Here is a 20,744-nt window from a genome sequence, read left to right as displayed (position 1 = left end):
AGAGGGTTAGGAGGCAGCCAAAGTAGTCTCTTTGTCTCTATTCCAAGATAAAGAACTTTTTCAAAACACTTGCATTTTCAAAGGTCATTGGTGGTAGGATTATAGGTATTTGGCATTTTTAAAATGACTTTCAGCATTTTCCTAATTATCTCTATGTATTATCTTTACTATAAGATTCTTTGGGACCGTCTGTAATTACAAAAGCATTTTGTGCCTAATGCAGAAAACTTGGGAAACATAAAGGAAAAAGAAAAGTCCCCTTAAAGACATCATGTAAAGATAACAGCTGTTAACATTTTGGCAAATGTCTTTCCACACTTTTCTCTCTGCAAAGATGCCTCATTTTTGTGATCTGGAAAGAAAAGTAAACATTTAAGAGACAAAGCCTTGAGTCTTTAGTCTTCAATTTATTTCTGTTTTTAAACAGCGTCTAACGTCTTGGAAAAGTCCCTATCAGCAAGGGCCTGCACAATCATTCCCAGAGGCTCCCCTAGTCAGGGCTGGGGTCCAGGCTCCAGTTACTCCCCTTCAGCCACACCAGTCACCAGGCCTATTTTCTCTCCATCTCTGGAGACATGGAACAGAAGAGGGTCTCCAGTTAGAGGCAAAATTGGAACAAAGGGATGCTGCATGGAAGGACTGGGCTGAGACACAGCTGCCTTTGTTAGTCTTGGGATATTTTGGGATATGGTAGCATGCTCAGCGGAGAAGGCAATGGCACCCCGCTCCAGTACTCTTGCCTGGAAAATCCCATGGATGGCGGAGCCTGGTAGGCTGCAGTCCATGGGGTCGCTAAGAGTCGGACACAACTGAGCAACTTCACTTTCACTTTTCACTTTCATGCATTGGAGAAGGAAATGGCAACCCACTCCAGTATTCTTGCCTGGAGAATCCCAGGGACAGGGGAGCCTGGTGGGCTGCCACCTATGGGGTCACACAGAGTCAGACATGACTGAAGTGACTTAGCAGTAGCAGCAGCATGCTCAGACAGGAGGGCGTGAAGAGGGGCTCCTGGACTCCTCTCTGGCCTCATTCATTCCTGGGCAAATTGCACAGCACCCCTTCCTCTTGCCCAGCTCCTCAGTGTACTGCCTTTAAAAGCTGGGCAAAGGATGGCCCATGACATTCAGCATTCCTGACCATGATCTGCTCAGCTGCTCTTTACTCCTGACCTAGACAGGATGGGTAACAGGGAAGGTGACAACAATTCAGACCTGAGTGTCCCACTACCTCACGCTATAGAGCTCGGGACCCGACTGTACCAATCCCTTACCAAGTCTCACCTAAAGGGGAATAATACAAGGGCATCTCTTTGTGAGGAGGGGCAAACCTGGACATTTAAACCCCAAGCACAGGCACAGATGGGCCCCCAGGCCAGAGACGCCTCAATGCATGCACTGAAGCAGCAGGGCCGCTCAGCTGGGAGATAGGGGCCCCAACTTCTCTCCACACCCATGGTAACCATGGAAACATAACCACCCCCTCTGCCAGCTGCCTGCATTTAGACAACCAGGCCTGGCCCACCTCCACCCAGCAGAGGCCTGAACTGATGCCAGGCCGGCCACAGAGTTTTGCAGGAAGAACTGGGATTGGGTGATGTGGTCAGTCCAGGCTTCCAGCACAGCTCAGGAGGGCTACCACAGGAGCCTCCACGCCTTGCCGCCTGGGCTGGGGTCAGACGGGGCTTAGTCAGCCAGCACAGCGGCCCGCAGAGCCAGCCACGTGGCCCCGGATGCCCTCGGCCTATGGGCTAACAGCTACTGTGGGGCAGTAGCCCCTGCTGCAGTAGCAGCAGCCTCTGAGACTCAGTGACGGGGCTCTCTGGCTGCTGCTCCCCCTGCCCAGGCCGCTCAGCCAGCTCCCCAGGGCTGAGGATGTACCGATAGTCACTGGGGGTGCCCCCCACGGCCCCCAGGCCACTGCCATCCCCCGCCCCGCTGCTGGCCTGGTCCCCGCCAGGCAGCTCCAGGTCGCCTCCCTCAGTAGGCTCCTGGGCCCCCTCAAGGTTGATGTACAAGGGGTCCTGGCTGGCGGACAGTACAGACAGGCGGCCCAGGACCGTCTCCAACTCCATTCGTAGACACGTGAAGCTTGGGCGCTGCTTGGGGTCGGCACTCCAGCATTGGTACATGAGCTCATACCTGGGACAGAGAGAAGGGGGAGGGGAGGGAGTGAGGAGCCAGAGAAAGGGGAAGAAGGGTCCTCCTCTCAAAAGCAGGGGCCCCTTTATTATATGAAACCACAATTTTAAAAGATGTGATTGTGGAAGTTCCCTGGTGGCCTAGTGGTTAGGATTCTGGCTTTCGCTGCCGTGGCCCAGATTCAATCTCTGGTCAAGGAACTGAGATCCTGAAAGCCACATGGCAAGGTCAAATATATATAAATCGAACACTCTGTGTCTGGCACTATTTACTGGCACTATGGGTTTACTGTGTATCTGGCACTATTCTAAGTATTTTATATTTATTACTAATTCTCACAATATTATGAAATAAGTGATTCCTACTCTACCAATGTTGAAAAAAAGGCACAGAGAGGTAAAGAACATTGACTAAGGTCACACAAGTAGAAAGTGATGAAACCAGGTGGGTAGGGTCTAGAGTCCCTCTTCTGCTGTTTTGGGAGCGGGTAGTAGGAGTGTTTTTTGTCCTGTGAAACACAGCCAGGAGTCAGGGTTATCTGGAGGAGAGTGAGATTTGAGCGTTCACCCTTTGTCCTAAATCCTCATCCATTCAGGGGGTTTTAAACCTTCATTGTTCATGGACACCTTTGAGAATCAGAAAAGCTTCCAGCCCCTTCCCTGGCAGCAACATTTTTTATGTACAACTTTAGGAGCTTTATAGATTCCCTGAGGTCTTATTCCTATTCCCAGGGAATGCCTTATGCTGAAGGAAAAAAAAAATCTAACAGGAAGGGGCTGAGACCAGATCTAGTCAGAGCAAATGCCTGACTTTCTTGCCTGTGCCCACAGTAAAAGCCCCAAACACTCCCCACATACCAGGCCTCCTGACAGTGGCCTCCAATGATGGGGGGAAAATCATGCCAGACACTGAATAGGTCGTGGGAATGGTCCAGGCCATGGCTGTGTGGCTGGGCTGGGATATACTGTCAAGGCCGTGCCAGGAGCCAACTGGCGCCTGTCCACGGGCTGCCTGGTGCGAAGCCAGCGCCCGCCCACCCCCTACTAACAACACTAACTTCAGTCCTGAATGACACTAAGCCAGGGCCTGGTCCCCACTGCCCAGCAGAGCCACTGTGGCTTCAGAGGCCCAGGCAGGCTGCAGCCACCGGGAGACCTGAGTTTTCTGACTTCCCTGAGCTCTGTTGAGGGGGAAGCCCTGGTTTGTGCACTCAGATTTCCCTCTCTCCCACAGTCCAGCCTCAGGGGCCTTCAAAGCCCCTACCCTAGAAGAAAGAGAATCCCACCACTCAGGCTGAGGCTTCCTCTGCCTGTCTCCATTCTTGCACCTCTGGAGGTCCAACCCCAGAGCAGGAAATAGGTTTGTAGCCTCCCATCCCCTAGTACTAATGCAAAGGTCTTATGGGGGCCCAGGGAAACTCTGGCTTGCATGGCATGGGAGAATAATACTAGAATAGACAAGTCATAGTGGGGGTCATGTTTAATAGGCACATTCTAAAATCACATAGATCTAGGTTCAAGTCTCAACTTATTCACTTAATAGCTGTGTGACATGGGTCGTGTTACCTAACCTCTTTAATCCTAATTCTTCATCTACAAAATGGGGATAATAATAGTCTTTTCCTCATAGGGTTAGAGGAGGATTACCTGAAAGAATGCCTGTGAAGTAGCCAGTTGATGTTAGCGATACTGTGTTCTAGTTACAAGGGGTTCATGACTCTCCCCCGAGCAGCAAGTGTATCACCATCCCGCCCCATTCCCAAGGGGTCCAGGCTTCCAGAAAGGAGGGAAGACAGTGCCCTTCTCCCCAGGATTGCAGTCTTTTATCTTAGGTCTCTCCACTCCCCCAGAGCAGAGGCCCAGATAAGAAAGGAACCCAACCTCCCACCCCCAGCGCCCCCTCCCTGTCAAGCAAGGAATGCGATGGAGCAGCAGTTTTTCCCAGCCCCCATGGAGCACTCCCGGAGGGGGAGGGACGCTCGCTCAGCTTTGGAGGAGTCTGGGTGGAGAACGGTAACAGAGGAACCTGCACTGTTGCTCAACCCTGGACCTTCTGTCCCTGGGGGCGGGGGGTGGATTCCTGGTTCTCCCTGGAATCTGGAGAAAATGAACAATAGGTAAAGACTGGAGGAAGAACTATAGGATGATAAAGGAGGAGAGAAAGGAAACAGGAGTCGTAGATGAGAAAGTTCGGGGTAGAAGTCAGACTCGCTTCTAATGACAAGGATATTTCCACAAAAGTTCAGTTGAGGATCGCAGCCCCCACCAGGACTGAAGGTGTGGTGGTAGCCGTCACCTGAAACCCCAAACACCTGTCCCCACCCAGAATCCCCTTCTGGGGGCACTCACACGTCCTCCATACACTCCGGAGGCTGTTTCAGGCGGTTCCCGCCGATGAGGTAGTTGTAAATCTCAGCGTTCTCGATGCCGGCATATGGCGTCTGCCCACGAGTCATGATCTCCCACATGGTCACCCCGAAGGCCCACTGGGACAGAATCGAGGTTGGACGGGAGGTGTCACTAGGCTTCCTAAGCCAGGCAGTCTCGAAGCGAGCACATCTTGGGGCTCAGGGGCCTCGGGATGGGACAGCCAGAGCCCAGAGGGCCGAGTGGGCTAGGCCCTCGGAGAGGCTACAGGTCCACCCACGCACTGACCACAGCACTGCCGTCACCACCTGCTCACCACGTCACTGTGCACAGTGTACAGGTTGTCAGCCAGGCTCTCCAGGGCCAGCCACTTAACAGGCAGTTTGGAGGCACAGCCCTGACGATAGTAGTCCCCACTGTAGATCTTCCGGGAGAGTCCAAAGTCAGCCACACACACTGTCATGTCTTCTGCCAGCCTGGGAGGGGTTGGAGGATGGGGTCAGCCTTCCACCAGGCCGCAGCCTTAGTAAATCCAGGGTGTCCTTGTCCCCAAGCCATCTCCTCACAGAGCAGATACTGTCCCAGTCGGGGGCTAGTTCTTCCTGGCATTGCTTCCTGCCTCCCACCCGAACCCTCCCGAATTCACATACATGCAGTTCCGAGCAGCCAGGTCTCGGTGGATAAAGTTCCGGGAGCTCAGATACTCCATGCCACAGGCAATGTCCACCATGAACCGGACCAGGGTCTGCAGCGGCAGGTTCTGGTGGGCAGACAGGACAGCAAGCTCAGGACAGACCTAGCCAGGGCAGGAGGAACGGGGTTCCCTGCCCAGGAAACCTAACAACCGTCCTCAGAATCGCTGAAAGAAAGGGGGTGGAAGGGCTTCCCAAGGCAAGGAAGCTTTGGCAAACCTGAGGGAGAGCACCCAAAAGTCAAGACTGTCCCAATCTGGGGCCCCATGGGGCTCCTCTCCCGGGAAGGGGCCTGGCCAAGCCTCAATTCCCAATGGGGACTTGCGAGGGAGAAGGAAGCCTGTTAGCAATAAAAGTCAGACTTGGAGCCTACCTTCTCCCAACCAACTCAAACAGCCCTGTCCACCAAGCCAACCTCTCTCCCAGGGTTTCTGGGCCTTTCCAACTCCCGGCCACTCGCACCCCAGGCACTCACGAAGGGGTTCTCGCCAATCCGGGAGGAGAGCAGGAAGGCATGCAGGTCCCCGTGCTTCATGAAAGGCAGGATGACCATGGGGATGGGAAGACGGCCTTTGGCCCTGCTCCGGAGGCTCACCCCTGGGGGCAAGGGGGGGTCAGAGGGGCACATAAAGGTCAAGGGACAGTCCAAGCATCTGCGCGCGTCCCCACCTGCTGGCCCTTCCTCTAGCCCTGGCTCTGCTACCTCTTTCTGCATAAGTTCCACACTGGCCTGGAGACTCCCTAGGAGTCATTCTGGCTGCCCTTGAATCTCTGGAGCATCTTCTCTGTCTCCTCCTCCTCTGTTTACCCAAGCAGTCGTCAAGGTACAGGGTCTGCAAACTGAGCTCCTTACCTGGGGCCTGATCAGATCTCAGCCACGCCCCGCCTTGCTGTTTTGGTGTTTGCTTACTCACCGGGCAAGTCCGAGCTTCTCCCCACAGGCTGCCCTGGCACCTTGGGGGAGCACGTTTTAGCCTCATTTTACATTTACCTCCCCCAAGAAGGGACTCACCAACAAGCTTGGCCACGTGTGGGTGGTCAAACTCCTTCATGCAAGCCGCTTCCCTGAGGAACTCTTCAATGTCGCTCGAGGCAATGATGTCAGCTGGGAGGAAAGGAGGGAGGGAAGGAGGGAGACGTGACCACCGTGGGTGTGGGGAAACAGTCTGGTCATGAGCAGGAGGAAACCCCACAGGCTGGTCTGTCCAACATCTCCACTCGCTCATGCTTTCGCTTTGGTTTGGACAGCCAAACCACTCAACCAACCACAGCTTTAGTCACCCCGAGTGAAACCAGAGGACAGTCACTGCTGAGGCAGAGGACAGAGGCTCGGGCACCAAGGAGTGTGGGTTTATGCCTGTGAATTATTCACGTGGCACAGAAAGTATCCCAGTTAGCACTGAATAACACATCTTGGAAAGTCTAGGGGCCCAGCAGAGCCTGCTTCAGAATCAGCCCCTTCTTTCACCTTCCCAAGTGACACCCTCACTCCACTATAGTAATATTCTCTACTCACCTTTCAGCATCTTTACAGCCACTTTCACAAAGGAGCCATCCTCCTGCTTCAACTGGGCCTCCCGCACTGAACCAAACTCTCCTAGGAACCGATCCAAACAATGGTGAGTCCCCTTGGCCTCTTGCTCCTCACTCACCTCCCCAGTGATCCTTCATAGGGACACAGTATCACTTTCTGGGGCCACTGAAGAAGGCTCCCTCATTCAGAGCAAAGCAAAGTAAGCTAGGAGTGATGACACCTCAGCCTTTCTCGACCGCAGCCTCCATTCCCCTAAACATCCAGCAGCCAGGAGATTATGAGCATATCCTGTTCATAGGAGCTGACCTACATCCACAGCCCCAGAGTGACATGGAAGCAACCAGACACACCCAGCCCCGGCAGCTCATGCCCGTCCCTGCTCAGCCCCACACACCTTTACCCAACATCCGGCCCAGGGTGAACTGCTGCTCCGGGATGAGCACATCTTCCAGTTTGTCCTTCAGCTCATCACTGATGCCCAAACTGTCCACTGTGGGGAGGTGGCCATAAGAAAGTGCAGGGACCTCTCTGGTCCTGATCCAAAACTCAGTCTGCCTCCTCCACCCCAGACGCCACCCTCAAAGCAGAGGTGAGCTTTATTCAGCTCCCCCACAGCTGGGCTGGCGATCTCTGCCAGGATAGGTCTACGTGTCTTTTCCATGGTGTGCCTAGGACTCAGCAAGGTTCAGACCTATTGGTCAAATCAGTAAGAGAAAGGCAGGTGCGGGTTCAAGACAGCTCATTCCTTCCTCATATGACTCCCCACCACTCACTCACGTGTGGCCTCGATGCGTTCAGGCCTTTCCCGATTGAAGGACCGTGCTGCCCGGAAGTGAACAGCTGGCTCCCCCCGGGCCATGACGCTGTCAAAGGCTTGCCTAAAAGGAGACCCAGGACTTGGAGTCCGCTCCAAGGTCTTCAGTAAGTGCCTGCCTCTCTCTCCATGTCCCCAGCCCTTACCCAAACCGTGTCTCCTTCCTCCTCTTTCGAAGCAGGATGAGGGCCAGGGCAGCAGCTGTCACCAAGGCTGTCAGCACACCCAGGACCACCGGCACCCAGGATGTGCGGCTGTGGGGAGCACCCTGCTGGCCTGCGAGAGACAGGGGCAGTAGCACGAGCTAGGCTGACACCACAGAGGCCCTTTAGAATTTTTAAATGACGGTCACTAAGCCTGATCCAATGGCTCCTCTCAGTCAGTAAGGGAGCAGAGTGGAAAGAGGCTCCAAAGGAAGACCCAAGGGTTTCTACTGTCAGCCACAGGCCCTGGCTGTTGGGACCTACAGTGTGCTAGCTATAGGTCTATGCTAGCTTGCAGGGCATGGGGGTGGAGGATGAGATACAACCCTGGCCTCAAGTGCTTGACTCTGAGTCTTCGGGCCTCTTAGGAGGGGAGGTGCTGCCAATCGCCTCCCATCAGTCCAGGTGGCCCTGGAAAGCCTCAACCCCGTGGCCCCTTCCCCTTATAGGCCTTACCTGCGTGGTCATGAGAAGAGACCACCAGTGGCTGACTCCAGGGCCCACAGCCAACTGCATTGCTGACACACACACGCACAGTCAGGTCCTTCTGGGGGTCCCAGCCCGTCAGGTTGGCCCTGGTCCCCTCCACCGTCATCTCACCCTGTAGCCAGGAAAAGCCCCCATCCCACACTGAGCCTGAGGAAAAAGGCTCCAGCTGGGTGGGGCCTGAAGGCAGAAAAAGATCTCACTAGGAAGATGGGCGGCGAGGAACACTGTGGGTTCAGGGGATGCAGGGACACAACCTGCTGGGAGTCATCACATTCCTGCTGCAGGCTGCAGAGGCCTCTCCTGAACACAAACAAGGCTCAGTCTGAGAAAGCGGGGGTGGGGGATGGGAGGGAACCGAGGGGTGGAAGAGGATAAGAAGGCCTTATCTGCGTCCTCCCCCGTTTGTGCAGGAATGTACTTCCTGCCTGACTTTCAAAGTGGACACTGGAAGCAGTCTTAACAGGAGATGGACTCCAATGAAGAAGGCAGCCTGCAGAGGAGGGCAGGATGGTGTAGACTCCCAGCGGTGGTGGAAGGCCCACCACGGCCCCTGGGCTCACCAAGGACCGCTAACCTGAATCTTGAAGGGCCTCAGAGCCCTGACGGCTGACTCTAGTGCACCTGGAGAGTGGAAGTTTCCCTTACCTGGGTACCGTTGTCTTGAGCCCAGGACATTTTATAGGGTCCCAGGGGGCCTTCTGAAGGGCCCTCGGGGATCACTTCTTCCCACTCCAGGATGAGGCCAGAGTCTGTGCGGATGGCACGGAGGTTCTGGGGAGCGCTGGCTGGGGCTGTTCCCAAAGAGAGAAGCTTGGTAAGAGCCCTGCCCTGCCTGCGCACCATCACTAGCCCATGTGGGCCTTCGGAACCGGCTCCATAGAACTAAACTGCTCAGAGAGCAACAGGTGGGGGAACAGTTTGTCTGCCATTGCTGACTGCTATTACCCGCTGTCCTGGGGAGTAGGGGTGAGCAATGGCAAGGCCCGGACCATCCCAACGAGGCAGGGTACTGCTCTTCATCACCTTGGTTGCTCCTCCGTGGCATCCTTCACTCTCCTCTCCTCACAGCCCTGCAGCCTCCTTGCAGTTGCTAGGAACTCCACGCATGTTTGTGCTATAGGGTCACTGCGCCCTCTTTCTGCAGGGATTTCCCCCCAAATATGGGTCCTTCCTTATCATTCAGACCTCAGATCTCTGTATCCAGGTATTCCCGGAGCCCCCTAGGGCACTCTTTATCACCGTACTATCCAATCTTTTCTGCTTGTCTGCCCCACCCACTAGAACTAGAGCTGCTGGATGGGGGCTGGATTTATCCAGTTCACAGGTAAGCAGCAAGCACTCAGTGAAGTGCTGGCTGACGGATGTATGATCCCTCCCTCAGGTAACCCTCTTTCAATCAACTCCATTCAGAACTGGAGCTGACACTACCCGCCCCCGCTCATCTCTGCCCAGGCACTCTGCTCTCTAAGTCCTTTACCTAGACCCTTCGTCCGAAAGGGCACCCAGTCAGCATATGGAGATGGCCCCAAGGCATTAGCACAGCGAACCCTGAGGCTGTAGTTGGTGGCAGGTGTCAGGTCCCGAAGCAGGCAGGTAAAAGGTGGCACGGGGACCATGACAGCCAGAACCTCCCAGTCTCCTGGGGCCTGAGTCACCTACAGAATAGCAGAAAATCAATGATGTAAGGGAGGGAGGTTTCTTAGGCATGTGAGATGAGATGGAAGGTAGGATAGGAATGGATATGACTGGGGGCTTTAATCTATGCCTCTTCAAGTCTATCAGTGGAGTAACCAAGACATGGAAGCAACCTAATGTCCACCAAGAGATGGATGGATAAAGAAGATGTGGTATGTGTATGTATACACACATATATGTGGGTATATATATATACCCAATGAAATATTACTCAACCATAAAAAATGAAATAATGCCATCTGCCGCAACATGGATGGACCTAGAGATTATCATACTAAGCAAAACAAGTCAGAAAGAGAAAGACAAACACCACATGATGGCACTTACACGTGGAATCTGAAATACAACAAAAATGAATACATATATGAGGCAGAAGCAGACTCACAGACATAAAGAACCAATGTGTGGCTGCCAAAGCGGGGGGTGGGGGAGAGGGAAGGATTGGGAGTTGGGGATTAGCAGATGCAAATTACTATACATAGGATGGGTAAACAACAAGGACCTACTGTATAGCCAAGGAAATATATTCAATGTCCTGAGATAAATCATAATGGAAAATGAAGAACACATATATCTATAACTGAATCACTTTGCTGTATTGCAGAAATTAACACAACACTGTAGATCAACTATACTTCAATTAAATAAAAAAACTATCAGCAGGCATTTATAACCCATCCCTTCCCACACTCCCCCACTACACATTCCACACCTCTACGTCTTTGCAAATTCTGTTCCCTTTGCTGGAAGTGACCTGCTCTTCCTAATGAAGTCCAACTCATCCTTCAAGATTCAGTGCAAATATCACTTTCTCTGTGAAACACTTTCTCAAATACTCAGTAAAATTGATGCCCCTTTGTGGACATGAGTTTGAGTAAACTCCAGGCGTTGGTGATGGACAGGGAGGCCTGGCGTGCTGAGATTCATAGGGTCGCAAAGAGTCAGACACGACTGAGCACCTGAACTGAACTGAACTGTGCTTGATGCATAATTGTTAGAGTGGATACCACTCTTTGTATTCATTTGGCAAAAAAGCTTGTTTACATTTCCAAAAGTTGTTACAGAAGAACCCAAACTTTTTGGCCAACCCTGTAACTGTTTAAATGCCAGCCCAGCGTCTCAGAGCTTCTCAAGGGCAAAGTGCCTAGGAGCTTGGGGTCACCATGAGCCTGGCCTGAACCTTACAGTTTGGGGTCCCAGGGCAAGAGTACAAATAGGGAGATCCAGTGTACCATATGACTAAACATTATGATTTTATATGATTTTAAATGTTAAAAATCAGCTAACAGGATATTAAGTAAAATAATTTCTATCTTAATATACTGACAAACAAAGCTACAAAACAACCTGGAAGATCAGGTTTGCATTTATCTACAATTCTCTGAATCCTTGGAGTTCCAAGCCTGAATGAGACAGCACAAGAAGAGCCAGCCTCCAGGCAAGGGTCTGCACCATGAGGGACATCATGTGCATGGGTGTGGACAGTGACGTCCATACCCATTCCCCCTCAGATGGCTGTCCTTGGGGCTTAGGGGTGCATGTACCTCAGTGTGACCCATCCTTGGGAGGATGGAGCAGGGAAGAACCCGATATCAGCCCCAGAAGTAGACAGATTTAAGAACAGGGGGTGTCCTGGTGAGCTGGACGGGTATATTTCCTTGGCCATATGTATTCCCTGCCCAGGGGCAAGAGGTGCAACCAAAGGAGGGCCAGAGTGGGGTCCTCTAAAGGGGGGAACCCAGAGCAGGGCCCTTTGCTGCCCAGGAGAACTGCCTAGAACTGTTTCAAAGGTTCCCCTTTAATAGCTTTGAAGTGAACAGACAAAAACGAACAAGCTGGCATTGCCTCATTTTTAGATCACTTTACTTAGCCCTCCCACTCTCTAATGCCCAGGACCTCTTCTGGTCCCCTGTTCTCTGAGGCCTGAGTCAGGGTGTGGAGCATGAGAGTATAGGCATCAGATAAACCAAAGCTTTGGGGTTTTGCCCACATAAGTAAAACTCTTACAGGGTATCCCCAGTCTGACCCACCGATCTGTTTTCTGGCCGGAAGAAAGCACAGGCGGAACTGATCTGCCATCACTTGTTTGCCAGAGCCCCCTGTGATAAGGGGCAACGGCCAGGGCTGTTCCTGGTAAGGGAATGACACCTGAATAGAGCTGGAGTCCAAGCCCCGAGGGCAAGACTAAGTAAATGTGATACCACTGTCAACCAAGTGCCACCAGGACAGCCAGAAGGAGGAGGGCCAGGAGAGCCTGTCCCACCCTCTCAGCCTACCTGGACTGTACAGGATTGGATCAGGGCTCGGCCGTCGGACCCCGGCACCCAGGCCACGCTAACGTTGCTGCTGGAGAGCTTCGTCACTGTGATGTTGAAGGGGGCTGCGGGCAGTGCTGCAGATGGGGACGTGGAGTCAGTGCCCAGGAAGGACAGAGAAAGGGAGAGAGTATGGGAGTGGAGCCTGGAGTCCCTCCCTAGGGTTTCCCCCACCAAAATGAGGGCCACTCAGCACTCCCAGGACCACAGTAATACAGAAGCCAAGCAACCAGCAGCAGACAGGGGCTCATACCTGGGAGAGGGCCTAGGCTATGGAGATAGGTCGCCTCTCCCTGAATCAAAAGCCTTGTCTAATCAAGGAATAGGATAAGACAGTGGATGGGTGGGGGACACAGTATCTCAGCCTTGGGAGATACCAGCGAGAGGCAAGTGGCCCTGCAGCCACAGCCCATTTCCGAGCATACAACAGCTCTCTCTCTCTCCCTCTGTACCCCTCCCACCGTGCACAGCAGCCGTCTGGGTCTCTACCATCCTGCTAGGCTGTTTCCCCCACCCCCATTCCCTCCACAGGGGCTGGAGAAGCAAGACTGGGCATGAGCCTTGACCGTCTCCTGCTAGCTCCCGCTCCTCTTCCCTCCCAAGGACTCTGCTCCGAGATGGGAAATCTGCTGTGACGTCAGGTTTCTATTCTCATCGCAGCCGTGCAGGGTCTCAGGTGCTCCCACTAGGAATGGAGCTATGCCAATTAACCCCTCATCCCCCAGATCCCAGCAAGACCGAGGCGAGTTGGAACACCAAACAATTCTAACTTCACCCACAGCCTTCAGAGAGGGCCTCTGCCTCACCGCCCCTCACTTTCTGGGGTCCTCCTACCTTGAAGATGAACAGTGGCCGTGCGAGAAGAGGCCAGGCCTTTTGGGTTGTGAGCTTCACAGGAGAACACAGTGCTCTGGGTCACCCCTGGGGCCAGAAAACTTTAATTAGCGTGCCCTGAGCATCAACTCCCACTCGGTCTGGGATTGGGGAAGGGGGATAGCCAGGCTCTGGGTCTGATTAGCTTAATACCCTCCAGCCAAAAGAAAGGGTTAGACCAAAGGGACCATGATATAAATCCCAAGGCTGGGGCTCTGTTTTCTCATCTCCTGAAAGGCAGAGTTGTGAGAACCAACTGATGTAACATATGTAAAGTGCACAGTAAAACACTTGAGAAATGTGACATGTGACACCCCCCACCCCCACTTCAATCCCATCTCTGGCAGACAGCACAAAGTTGCCTCCCTTTTCTGGTCACTCCTTTGCACATTCCAGAGAGCCCTTCTGTATTTGCTCTGTGCCAAACATTGTTCTATTTGCAAATTCTCTGCCTTTCAGTAGTTCTTGGCTCCTGATGGCACCAGTCTTGTCTCCCCAATTATACTAATTCCTAGGGGGCTGGACCGATGGCTTCTCTCTCTTTTGTATTCCCTAGATCCCCCATGGTGCCTAGCACAGAGTGGTGTGTGGAGTAGGAGTTCAGTGAGTGCTTATTATCTAGCTGGCTGCCTGAGGATCCCAACCACGCACTTCTGGAGAGAACTGAACCCGACCTTCCTTCTCATCTGCTCCAAAACAGTGCCTCCAGAAGGGGACCTGCCCTTCCAACGGATCCTGCAGTTCATCTCTTTTCAAATTCCTAAGGGACTTGGCAGATCAGCGTCCATCCCTCCCAACTTCCAGTACATGAGACCAAGCTCAGATGCCCATCTTTTTCGGCCAGTTCAAGCCTCCACCAGAAAAAATAACTTTGTTTCACACATGAGGGAGGCTTACAGGGCGTGAGGTTGTGCCTGGGGATCTTGGGGTCCATGTGGTGCAGGAATGGCGGCTTTGGTTTAACTGTATAGAGGCATGGGAAAGGTCTGGAGATTTTCTGGAAAGGGCCATTAGAAGAGTAGGCTCGTGTATCTGTCTGTGCACTGGCTTCACCTTCCCCCTTTTCCTACCCCCTCCCCCCCACTATCCCCAACTCTGCAGCCTGAGACTCTTGTCTTTTAGACAAGTCTGCCAGACACAACTCCTAGCTCTGCGTGGGCTGGTTCCTGGCTCTTTCCCTTGGGGGGGGGTGGGGGGCGGAAATGGGTGCCCTTGGTCCTACACATTCACCTCCCAGGGCCAGCTGTGTGCGGCCTAAACTACTGTGAACTAGCCTGCTGAGAACGAAGGCAAGAGGCTCCAGAGTCTCCTTAAGCACACACAGCAGGCTTACCACAAATCAGCCCACCCGGCCAGTCTAGCACACCTGACTAATGAGCTTAGTAATGGTGCGGGTCACGTTCTCAGGCACTCTGGACACTCACAACAGCACGCTCAGTGACTGAAGCAGGTTTGAACTCTGTCAGCCTCACCACCTCTGCTCAAAGCCCCTCCGGAGGCTGCTCACCTGTGACATTTAAAACAGAAGGAGAGGGAGCAGGTCCCCCAACCTGCGTGCCTCCTCTCCACCAGATAATGGTAACAGGTTCCGGGGGCCCCACGGCCTCACAAAACAGTTGGAAAGGGGCATTAGGCGGTACTGCCAGGTCTTTTGGCTCCACAGTGAAAAATGGCACACCTAGGGGTAAAAGGCAGGCGAGGAGTGAGCCTTGAGAGACAGATTCTCCCTTCTCTAGCAGCCCTTCTCAAAGCCAGGGAAGAGGCAGACGATAGGGAGCTGGGGGAGGGGTAGCAGGGAGGGGGAGTGGGCGGGAGCCTTAGCAGAGTTCTGCTGGCAAGCCCCAGATCCCATTCAGGGGCCTTTGTTACTTTCTTAGTCACTTTGTTTTCCTGGGCTTAACAGCTCTGAGCTCCTGCAGCTGTGGAGCCTTCCTCCCCTCTCCCAGTCCTCCCCCTCCTGGCCTGGCCACTTTGCAGAAAAGGGTCTAGCCCCAGATGGGTGCTCAAGGCTTGTTTGTCAGACAACTAGAACTCGACTGCACCCCATAGATGATGGGTCCTAGTTGTCCCCTTGGCTCTCAAATCCCCAGACTCCAGTGGGTAGGTCTTACATGTAGGGGCTGGGCCTGGAGTCTGGTGCAATCTGGTCCCAGAAGGCAGTGGGGCCGCCCAGATTCCACTGAGTTTCCTTGGGCATAGGTGTGGTCCCTAGCAGACAGCGCCTGCTCCAGGTCAACACGCCCAGGTGGCTCTGCCTCCTCACCTTCTACCGTGAGCCACACTGGCTGGGAGGTCTCGGTTTCGCCGCCATCCTCCACCTGGCACCAGTACCGGCCCGCATCAGAGCGCTCCACTGACTTCAGGCTGTGAAAACAGGACACCAGGCCTCCCAGAGTCAAGGGGGCAGCTCTGCTGGGCAGACTCAATGGGTTCAGCCTGCCCCCACTTCTGGAAGTATCCACAGGTGGCCGAATTAAAAAAAAAAACAAACCACAGACCTCTGAGCATCAGCGTTGCCCCCAGCTCCCAAATCCCATGGAAAAACACAACATGCCCCCAGACTGGCATCCCAAACCCTCCCCCAGTCCTGCACCTGAGGAAGCCAATCCAGTGCTGCTCACTGACGGGGATGTACACCTGATCCATGCTGTGGACCACAGCCCCGTCCTTCACCCACTGGATCTCAGGCTCTTCCATCCCCTCCACACTGCAGTTGAGCTTCACCGGCTGTCCCTGAGACACCGTCAGCTTCACTGGGGCCCCCATGAGCTTCAGGCCTGAGAGGTGGGAAAGAGAATGTGTCATTCTGCTTGACAGGCACCCTGCATCTGGAAATATCCCCCATCCTCTCCTGGCACCTAGTTTCTGTGTCAGAAGGCTCATTCCTAGCCAGTGGCCAAGGAAGCAGAGGCAGGACAGTGTGGGAGGGAAGGTGGACTAACCAGGGCTGCGGGAGGTAACATGACAAGCTCTCCAGGCACCATTTCTACCAGTGCCAAGTTCCTCCCAGCTGTAAGGAAGTGACCTGTTCCCCATACCTCCCTGCTGAGCAATGTTAAGTCAGGTCCAGCCACCAAAAGGAAAGCAAGCCAGGCTGCAACAGCGAGGCGCCCTCATAACCTGGGGCAGGTACTGCCCTCGGAATCACTGCTGTACCCAGTCAGAGCAACAGGCAGCCAGCTCTCCACCCAAGGTGACAGCCCAGACCCTGCACTGCTGTTGGCATCCTCCTGCACCCCCGCCTCTGGCAAATATAAGGAGGAAGGGAAGGAGGGGGTGCTCCCCCGAAGTGGAGAACATATGGCTGCAAAACCACGTCAGATCAAACACATGGCAGCCTTCCTGGCAGCCGGCCGCTCTATTAATACCTGAATGTGTGCAGGGGTGGGTGCTAGGAAGGTAGGAGGTAGAAGGGAAGGGAGGGGCCCTGAGCCCAAGCCCCCTGAGCTACCAATAGGGTGCCACCCTCTAGAACACTACCTCTGAACACACACGCACACACACACACACACACACACACACACACTCCTTCTATGTGTTTTTAAGCAGTGAGGCAGAGAGGGGCAGGTGAACTATCCATTACACTGAAACCCAGTCCAGCTTCTTCCTGCCCTTTGCTGTGTGATGCTAGGCAAATTTCTGAGCTCTCTGATCTTAAGATACACTCTTCCGCTCGTAAAAACTTGTCACTATTTCCCTTCCTTTTCCTCCTCTGAGAGGCTGCTATGGCAGGGAGAGCTTTCTGAAAAGAAGGTATCTGCTCCGTGGGCTATTGCTCTGCCCTGTGTCACTTCCTACTCCTTCGTCTTCTCAGGACCAGTCACAGGGCAAAGAGGGGTAGCTTTACACCCCATACAGGACAGGCAGTCCCAGGGGTGTGTAGTGTGAACTTGGGGATCCTGGGTGCTGCAAGAAGCACTTTAGCCACTGGCAAATGCCTCAGTGGCTGTGTGGGAACACAAGGCTGAGCAAACACCAGCAACTCTGCCCCAGTCCATCATCTCCAACACGCCTGGGTTCCAGGAAGCTCAGAGCAGGCACAGGGACTAGAGTATGCCCAGGTGTTTTCTGCGACTGGACACTGTGAAAGCCCCGTACCTACATGATGTAGGGGTCCTGTGGGTGCTCAGTCCCAGCCCCAGAGGCTTCAGAGTGGACCTTCGCGTGTGGGGCGAGCAGACTGGGGTCCCCAGGACTGGGAGGGGAGAACAAACAACTCGGAACATCGAGGCGGGAAAAGCCAGTCCCTAACATCCCCCGCTGACCGCTCAGCTCTCAGACCCACTCCTTTCCTTAGAACCCCGCCAGAAGAGCCCGGACGCGAGAAAGTTGGGGCGGGGGGCCGACCCGAGATCCCAGGGCGAACCCACCGCTGAGCCCCCTTCCCCAGCCCCCGATCCTCGGCCTTCCAGCTTGGAGCCCTCGGCTCGAATCTCCGGCCCGCCCAGGCCCCGGGCTCGCCCCGCTGCAGTCCCTGGGCTCCGATCCCCGCCGCGCCCCTCCGCAGCCCCCCGCTCTCCGTCGCCCCCCGGGCAGCCCCTACCTGCGGCCGCGGGCTCGGGGAGCAGCAGAACCGCCAGACCCGCCAGCAGCAGCAGCGGCGGCGGCGGCGGCCGCGGTAGCGGTGGGAGCCCCGACCGCCCCATGCTCCGCCTCAGCGCCATCGGCGGCGACGCCGCACCATGCCGGGCCCGGCCCGCGAGCGACCAGGGAGGAGGGAGGAGAAGGAGGAGGGAGGAGGAGGAGGAGGGCCGAGGGAGGGACGGGGGCCGGCCCGGGGGGCGGCGCTGGGGCTGGGGCTCCGAGACCCGCGCCCGCTGCGAGTCGCCGCGGCGGCTGTCAGCCACGCGGGGTCCCCGGGGCCGCTCCTGGGCCACCGCGCTCCTTCCACAGCCGTCGCCGCCGTCGCCGCCGCCGCTGATTCATGTTCTTCTTGGAACCGCCGCCTCCTCCCCGGCCCGCCCGCTCTCAGTCCGAGCTCGTACCGCCCCCCCGCGGAACCCCGGGAGGCTCGCTCCGGGCACCAACCTAGTAGCTGCCAGCCAGCCGGGCCTCCGACCGACCTCCACCCACAGACCTCCGTAGCCCCGGCCGGCACCCGCGGTCCCAGAGAATACCACAGTGCAGAACCCAAGGACCTGGCTGGGTCCCCTAGATGGGCACCCCAGCCACGCCCCTCCTTTCCTTAAATACACCCCAGCATCTTTTCCAACCCAGCACTCTAGATCCTTCCCTCAAAACCTTCCTAGAAACCTCTACCACACTCCAACTTTTGTCCAGACACTGATCACAGAACCCAGCACCCTCCTCTCAGCACAGAAAATTTCCCCTGGATACTTCCAACCATCAGGCCCTGAAATTGTGGTGACTCAGTACTCCCCCCACAGGACCTACTAGCACACCTTCGTGCCTCATTCATGAGTTTTTCACCCAGATTCCCTATATTCATATTCCACTTTCCACCCCTTTATCTCCAAGACCTTGGGCCTTGGGTCTTGAGTTCTGAGATCTTGGTAATCCTCTGGTTTTATCCGATGTCGCCACTGTTACACTCATAGGTTAAAGGGCCTATGGCCCACATCTCTGGGGGACTGTCATTCTTCCTAGTTGCTCCCTCTGCTTCTAGCCCCCATCCCTCAGGATATGATATGAAAGTTGGCTGTGTTCTCACAATATCCAATAAAACATTAGCTATTAGTAGATTACCTTGCACATAGTAGGCACTCCATAAATAGACAGATGCTTGTTAAATGAATGAATAATTGCCTTAGAGCTTGGCCTGCCCCCCCACCAGTAATCAAGGAGGTAGCTGTGTCCACAGACATCCTGTCTGGCCGATAAAGAGCTGGTTACAAACCCATTTTTACCAAATGTCCCCTTCCTTTTGCCCTTGCCTTTAGGGGTCCCCAGGACCAGAACTCCAGAGGGCAAGTCCCAGAAGTACTGGGTGGGGAGGAGGGACAAGCCACTCGTTTTCCCCTCTTCCTCACCTTCCATTTCCCTGAAGCCTCATTGGATCTTTCAAAGGATTCTCCTTCTGAGCAGCAGAGGCCTGCCTCTTCCTCCTCTTGGCCCCATCAATGCTTGTTTATTTATATTAATAAGAACAACAGCAGTTCTGGCGGCAGCCTCAGACCCAGCTGGGGGCGCCCCCAGGCGGCAGCACAGGGAAAGTGCTGTCAGAGTTGGATGGCGGGGGCCTTGAGTGTCCGTTTAACTGAGAGCTCAGGCAGTCTTCTGAGGCGCTATGGTTCGGCTTTGGGACTCTTTCCTAAAGGAAAAGTCTAGATCCGTTCCAGAATCCACAGTTTCGGAGCTTGAGCTGAGTCGGATCAGGGCAGGCAATAGTCTAGGGCTGAAGCCAGATTCACCCGGGCCGCGGCTACTGCGACGGAGTGGCTGCTGCAGCCCTGCACTTGGGCACTTGTCATTTCTCAAGGTCCTCTCCCCCAACTCTCCTCTCTGGAGGCGACTTAAGTTTCCAATGAAAGGAAATTGTTGACTCTGGCTGACACTGGAAAGACCGCTCCTAGAGGATGTTGAACTTGGAGCCCAAACCTGGCCTTTTAACTTCCTCTTCTCCTCTATCCCAACCCCGCCCGCCATTATTTCCTGAACTCTGATGAGAATCCCAGTCCAAGGACCATCCGTGGCCACCAGGCAAAATGGGTTTCCGGAGCACCTGCCTCTGCATTCTCCACTCAGTCTTTATTTTCTTTCTTTTTTTTTCTTTGTTTGGTCACTCCAGGCATCACATGGAATCTTAGTTCCCCTACCAGGGACTGAACCCATGCCCCCTGCATTGGAAGCATGGAGTCTTAACCACTGGACTACCAGGGAAGTCCTTCTCCTCTCACAGACTTGACAAACTTCCTACCTCAGGTTACCAGCCCCAGGGGCAGCGTACTGTTCCTGTGGGGCCTGGTGACTGGAATGCCTGCCTCCTCTACCCCTGCTTCTGAACCCCTCTCAAGTCTTAATATTTCTGCTTGCGGGGTAGGGAGGACTGTGGAGTCCTGGCCTTCAGACTTTGTGCTCCTACATAGAGTTCTTGCCTTCCTCAGCCCTCACAAACGACTCTTACCCATCTCCCCCACCTTTCTGTCTCTCTGGACACAGTAAAGAAACATACTTTAAGGATATGTGAGCAGGTGTGATTTTGTGGAAGATGTGTGTAGGTGGGTGAGAGGGTGTGCATTATGATGTATGAGGGAGGGTGTGCATTTGTGCAAACCCTAAATGTGACTGACGCTTTGTGGGTGGATGGGGAGAGGATGTGTGTGTGTGACTGGAGGAGGTTGGCTGCCTGTGCAAATACATGCCTGCAAAAATCTCCCTTCCTTTTGTAAATGCATTGCTTGGAAGGAAACTAATCAAATCAACAGGAAATGTATTTGACCTAACATAGGAGCAGATGTCCAAGTGGTTCCTGTCCTCAAAACAGAAGCAGAGCCAGCTATGATCTATCCCACCAGAGAGGAAAGGCCAGCAGCAACCCCTTATTATGGGTGGAGCCGGGTTGGGCCTTGGCATCACCCTACTCACATGAAATAAGTATGTGCCCATTCTCTGCCTTTTACAATCCATGATTGTCCAAGGAGGTCAAGGAGCAAGAGAAGAAA

General features: G+C 54.3%; 1 protein-coding gene across 3 annotated transcripts; it reads right to left on the bottom strand.

Annotated features, from left to right (window-relative positions):
- Positions 1-387: 387 nt before the first annotated feature.
- Positions 388-19,193, bottom strand: TYRO3 (TYRO3 protein tyrosine kinase). 3 transcript variants are annotated; one of them, XM_020877570.2, is made up of 19 exons: positions 19,113-19,193; positions 15,716-15,899; positions 15,386-15,486; positions 14,630-14,800; positions 13,084-13,170; positions 12,211-12,326; positions 9,717-9,894; positions 8,885-9,030; positions 8,207-8,351; positions 7,694-7,823; positions 7,511-7,611; positions 7,128-7,223; positions 6,716-6,796; positions 6,212-6,304; positions 5,675-5,796; positions 5,158-5,267; positions 4,824-4,983; positions 4,490-4,626; positions 388-2,141 (listed from the first exon to the last, which is right to left on the bottom strand). In XM_020877570.2, exons 1-19 carry the CDS (start codon positions 19,117-19,119, stop codon positions 1,751-1,753), a joined length of 2,556 nt encoding a protein of 851 aa, XP_020733229.1. In that variant the 5' UTR covers positions 19,120-19,193; the 3' UTR covers positions 388-1,750. The 3 variants fall into 3 exon arrangements, with proteins under 3 accessions (XP_020733229.1, XP_020733231.1, XP_020733228.1); XM_020877572.2 differs by lacking the exon at positions 19,113-19,193 and adding an exon at positions 18,151-18,249; XM_020877569.2 differs by lacking the exon at positions 19,113-19,193 and adding an exon at positions 17,666-18,074.
- Between the last annotated feature and the right edge of the window lie 1,551 nt (positions 19,194-20,744).

The sequence above is a fragment of the Odocoileus virginianus genome, chromosome 6 (assembly GCF_023699985.2).
Source record: "Odocoileus virginianus isolate 20LAN1187 ecotype Illinois chromosome 6, Ovbor_1.2, whole genome shotgun sequence".
NCBI lineage: Eukaryota > Metazoa > Chordata > Mammalia > Artiodactyla > Cervidae > Odocoileus > Odocoileus virginianus.
The sequence above is the reverse complement of the archived record's forward strand: the minus strand, read 5'-3'. Positions and strand labels throughout refer to the sequence as shown.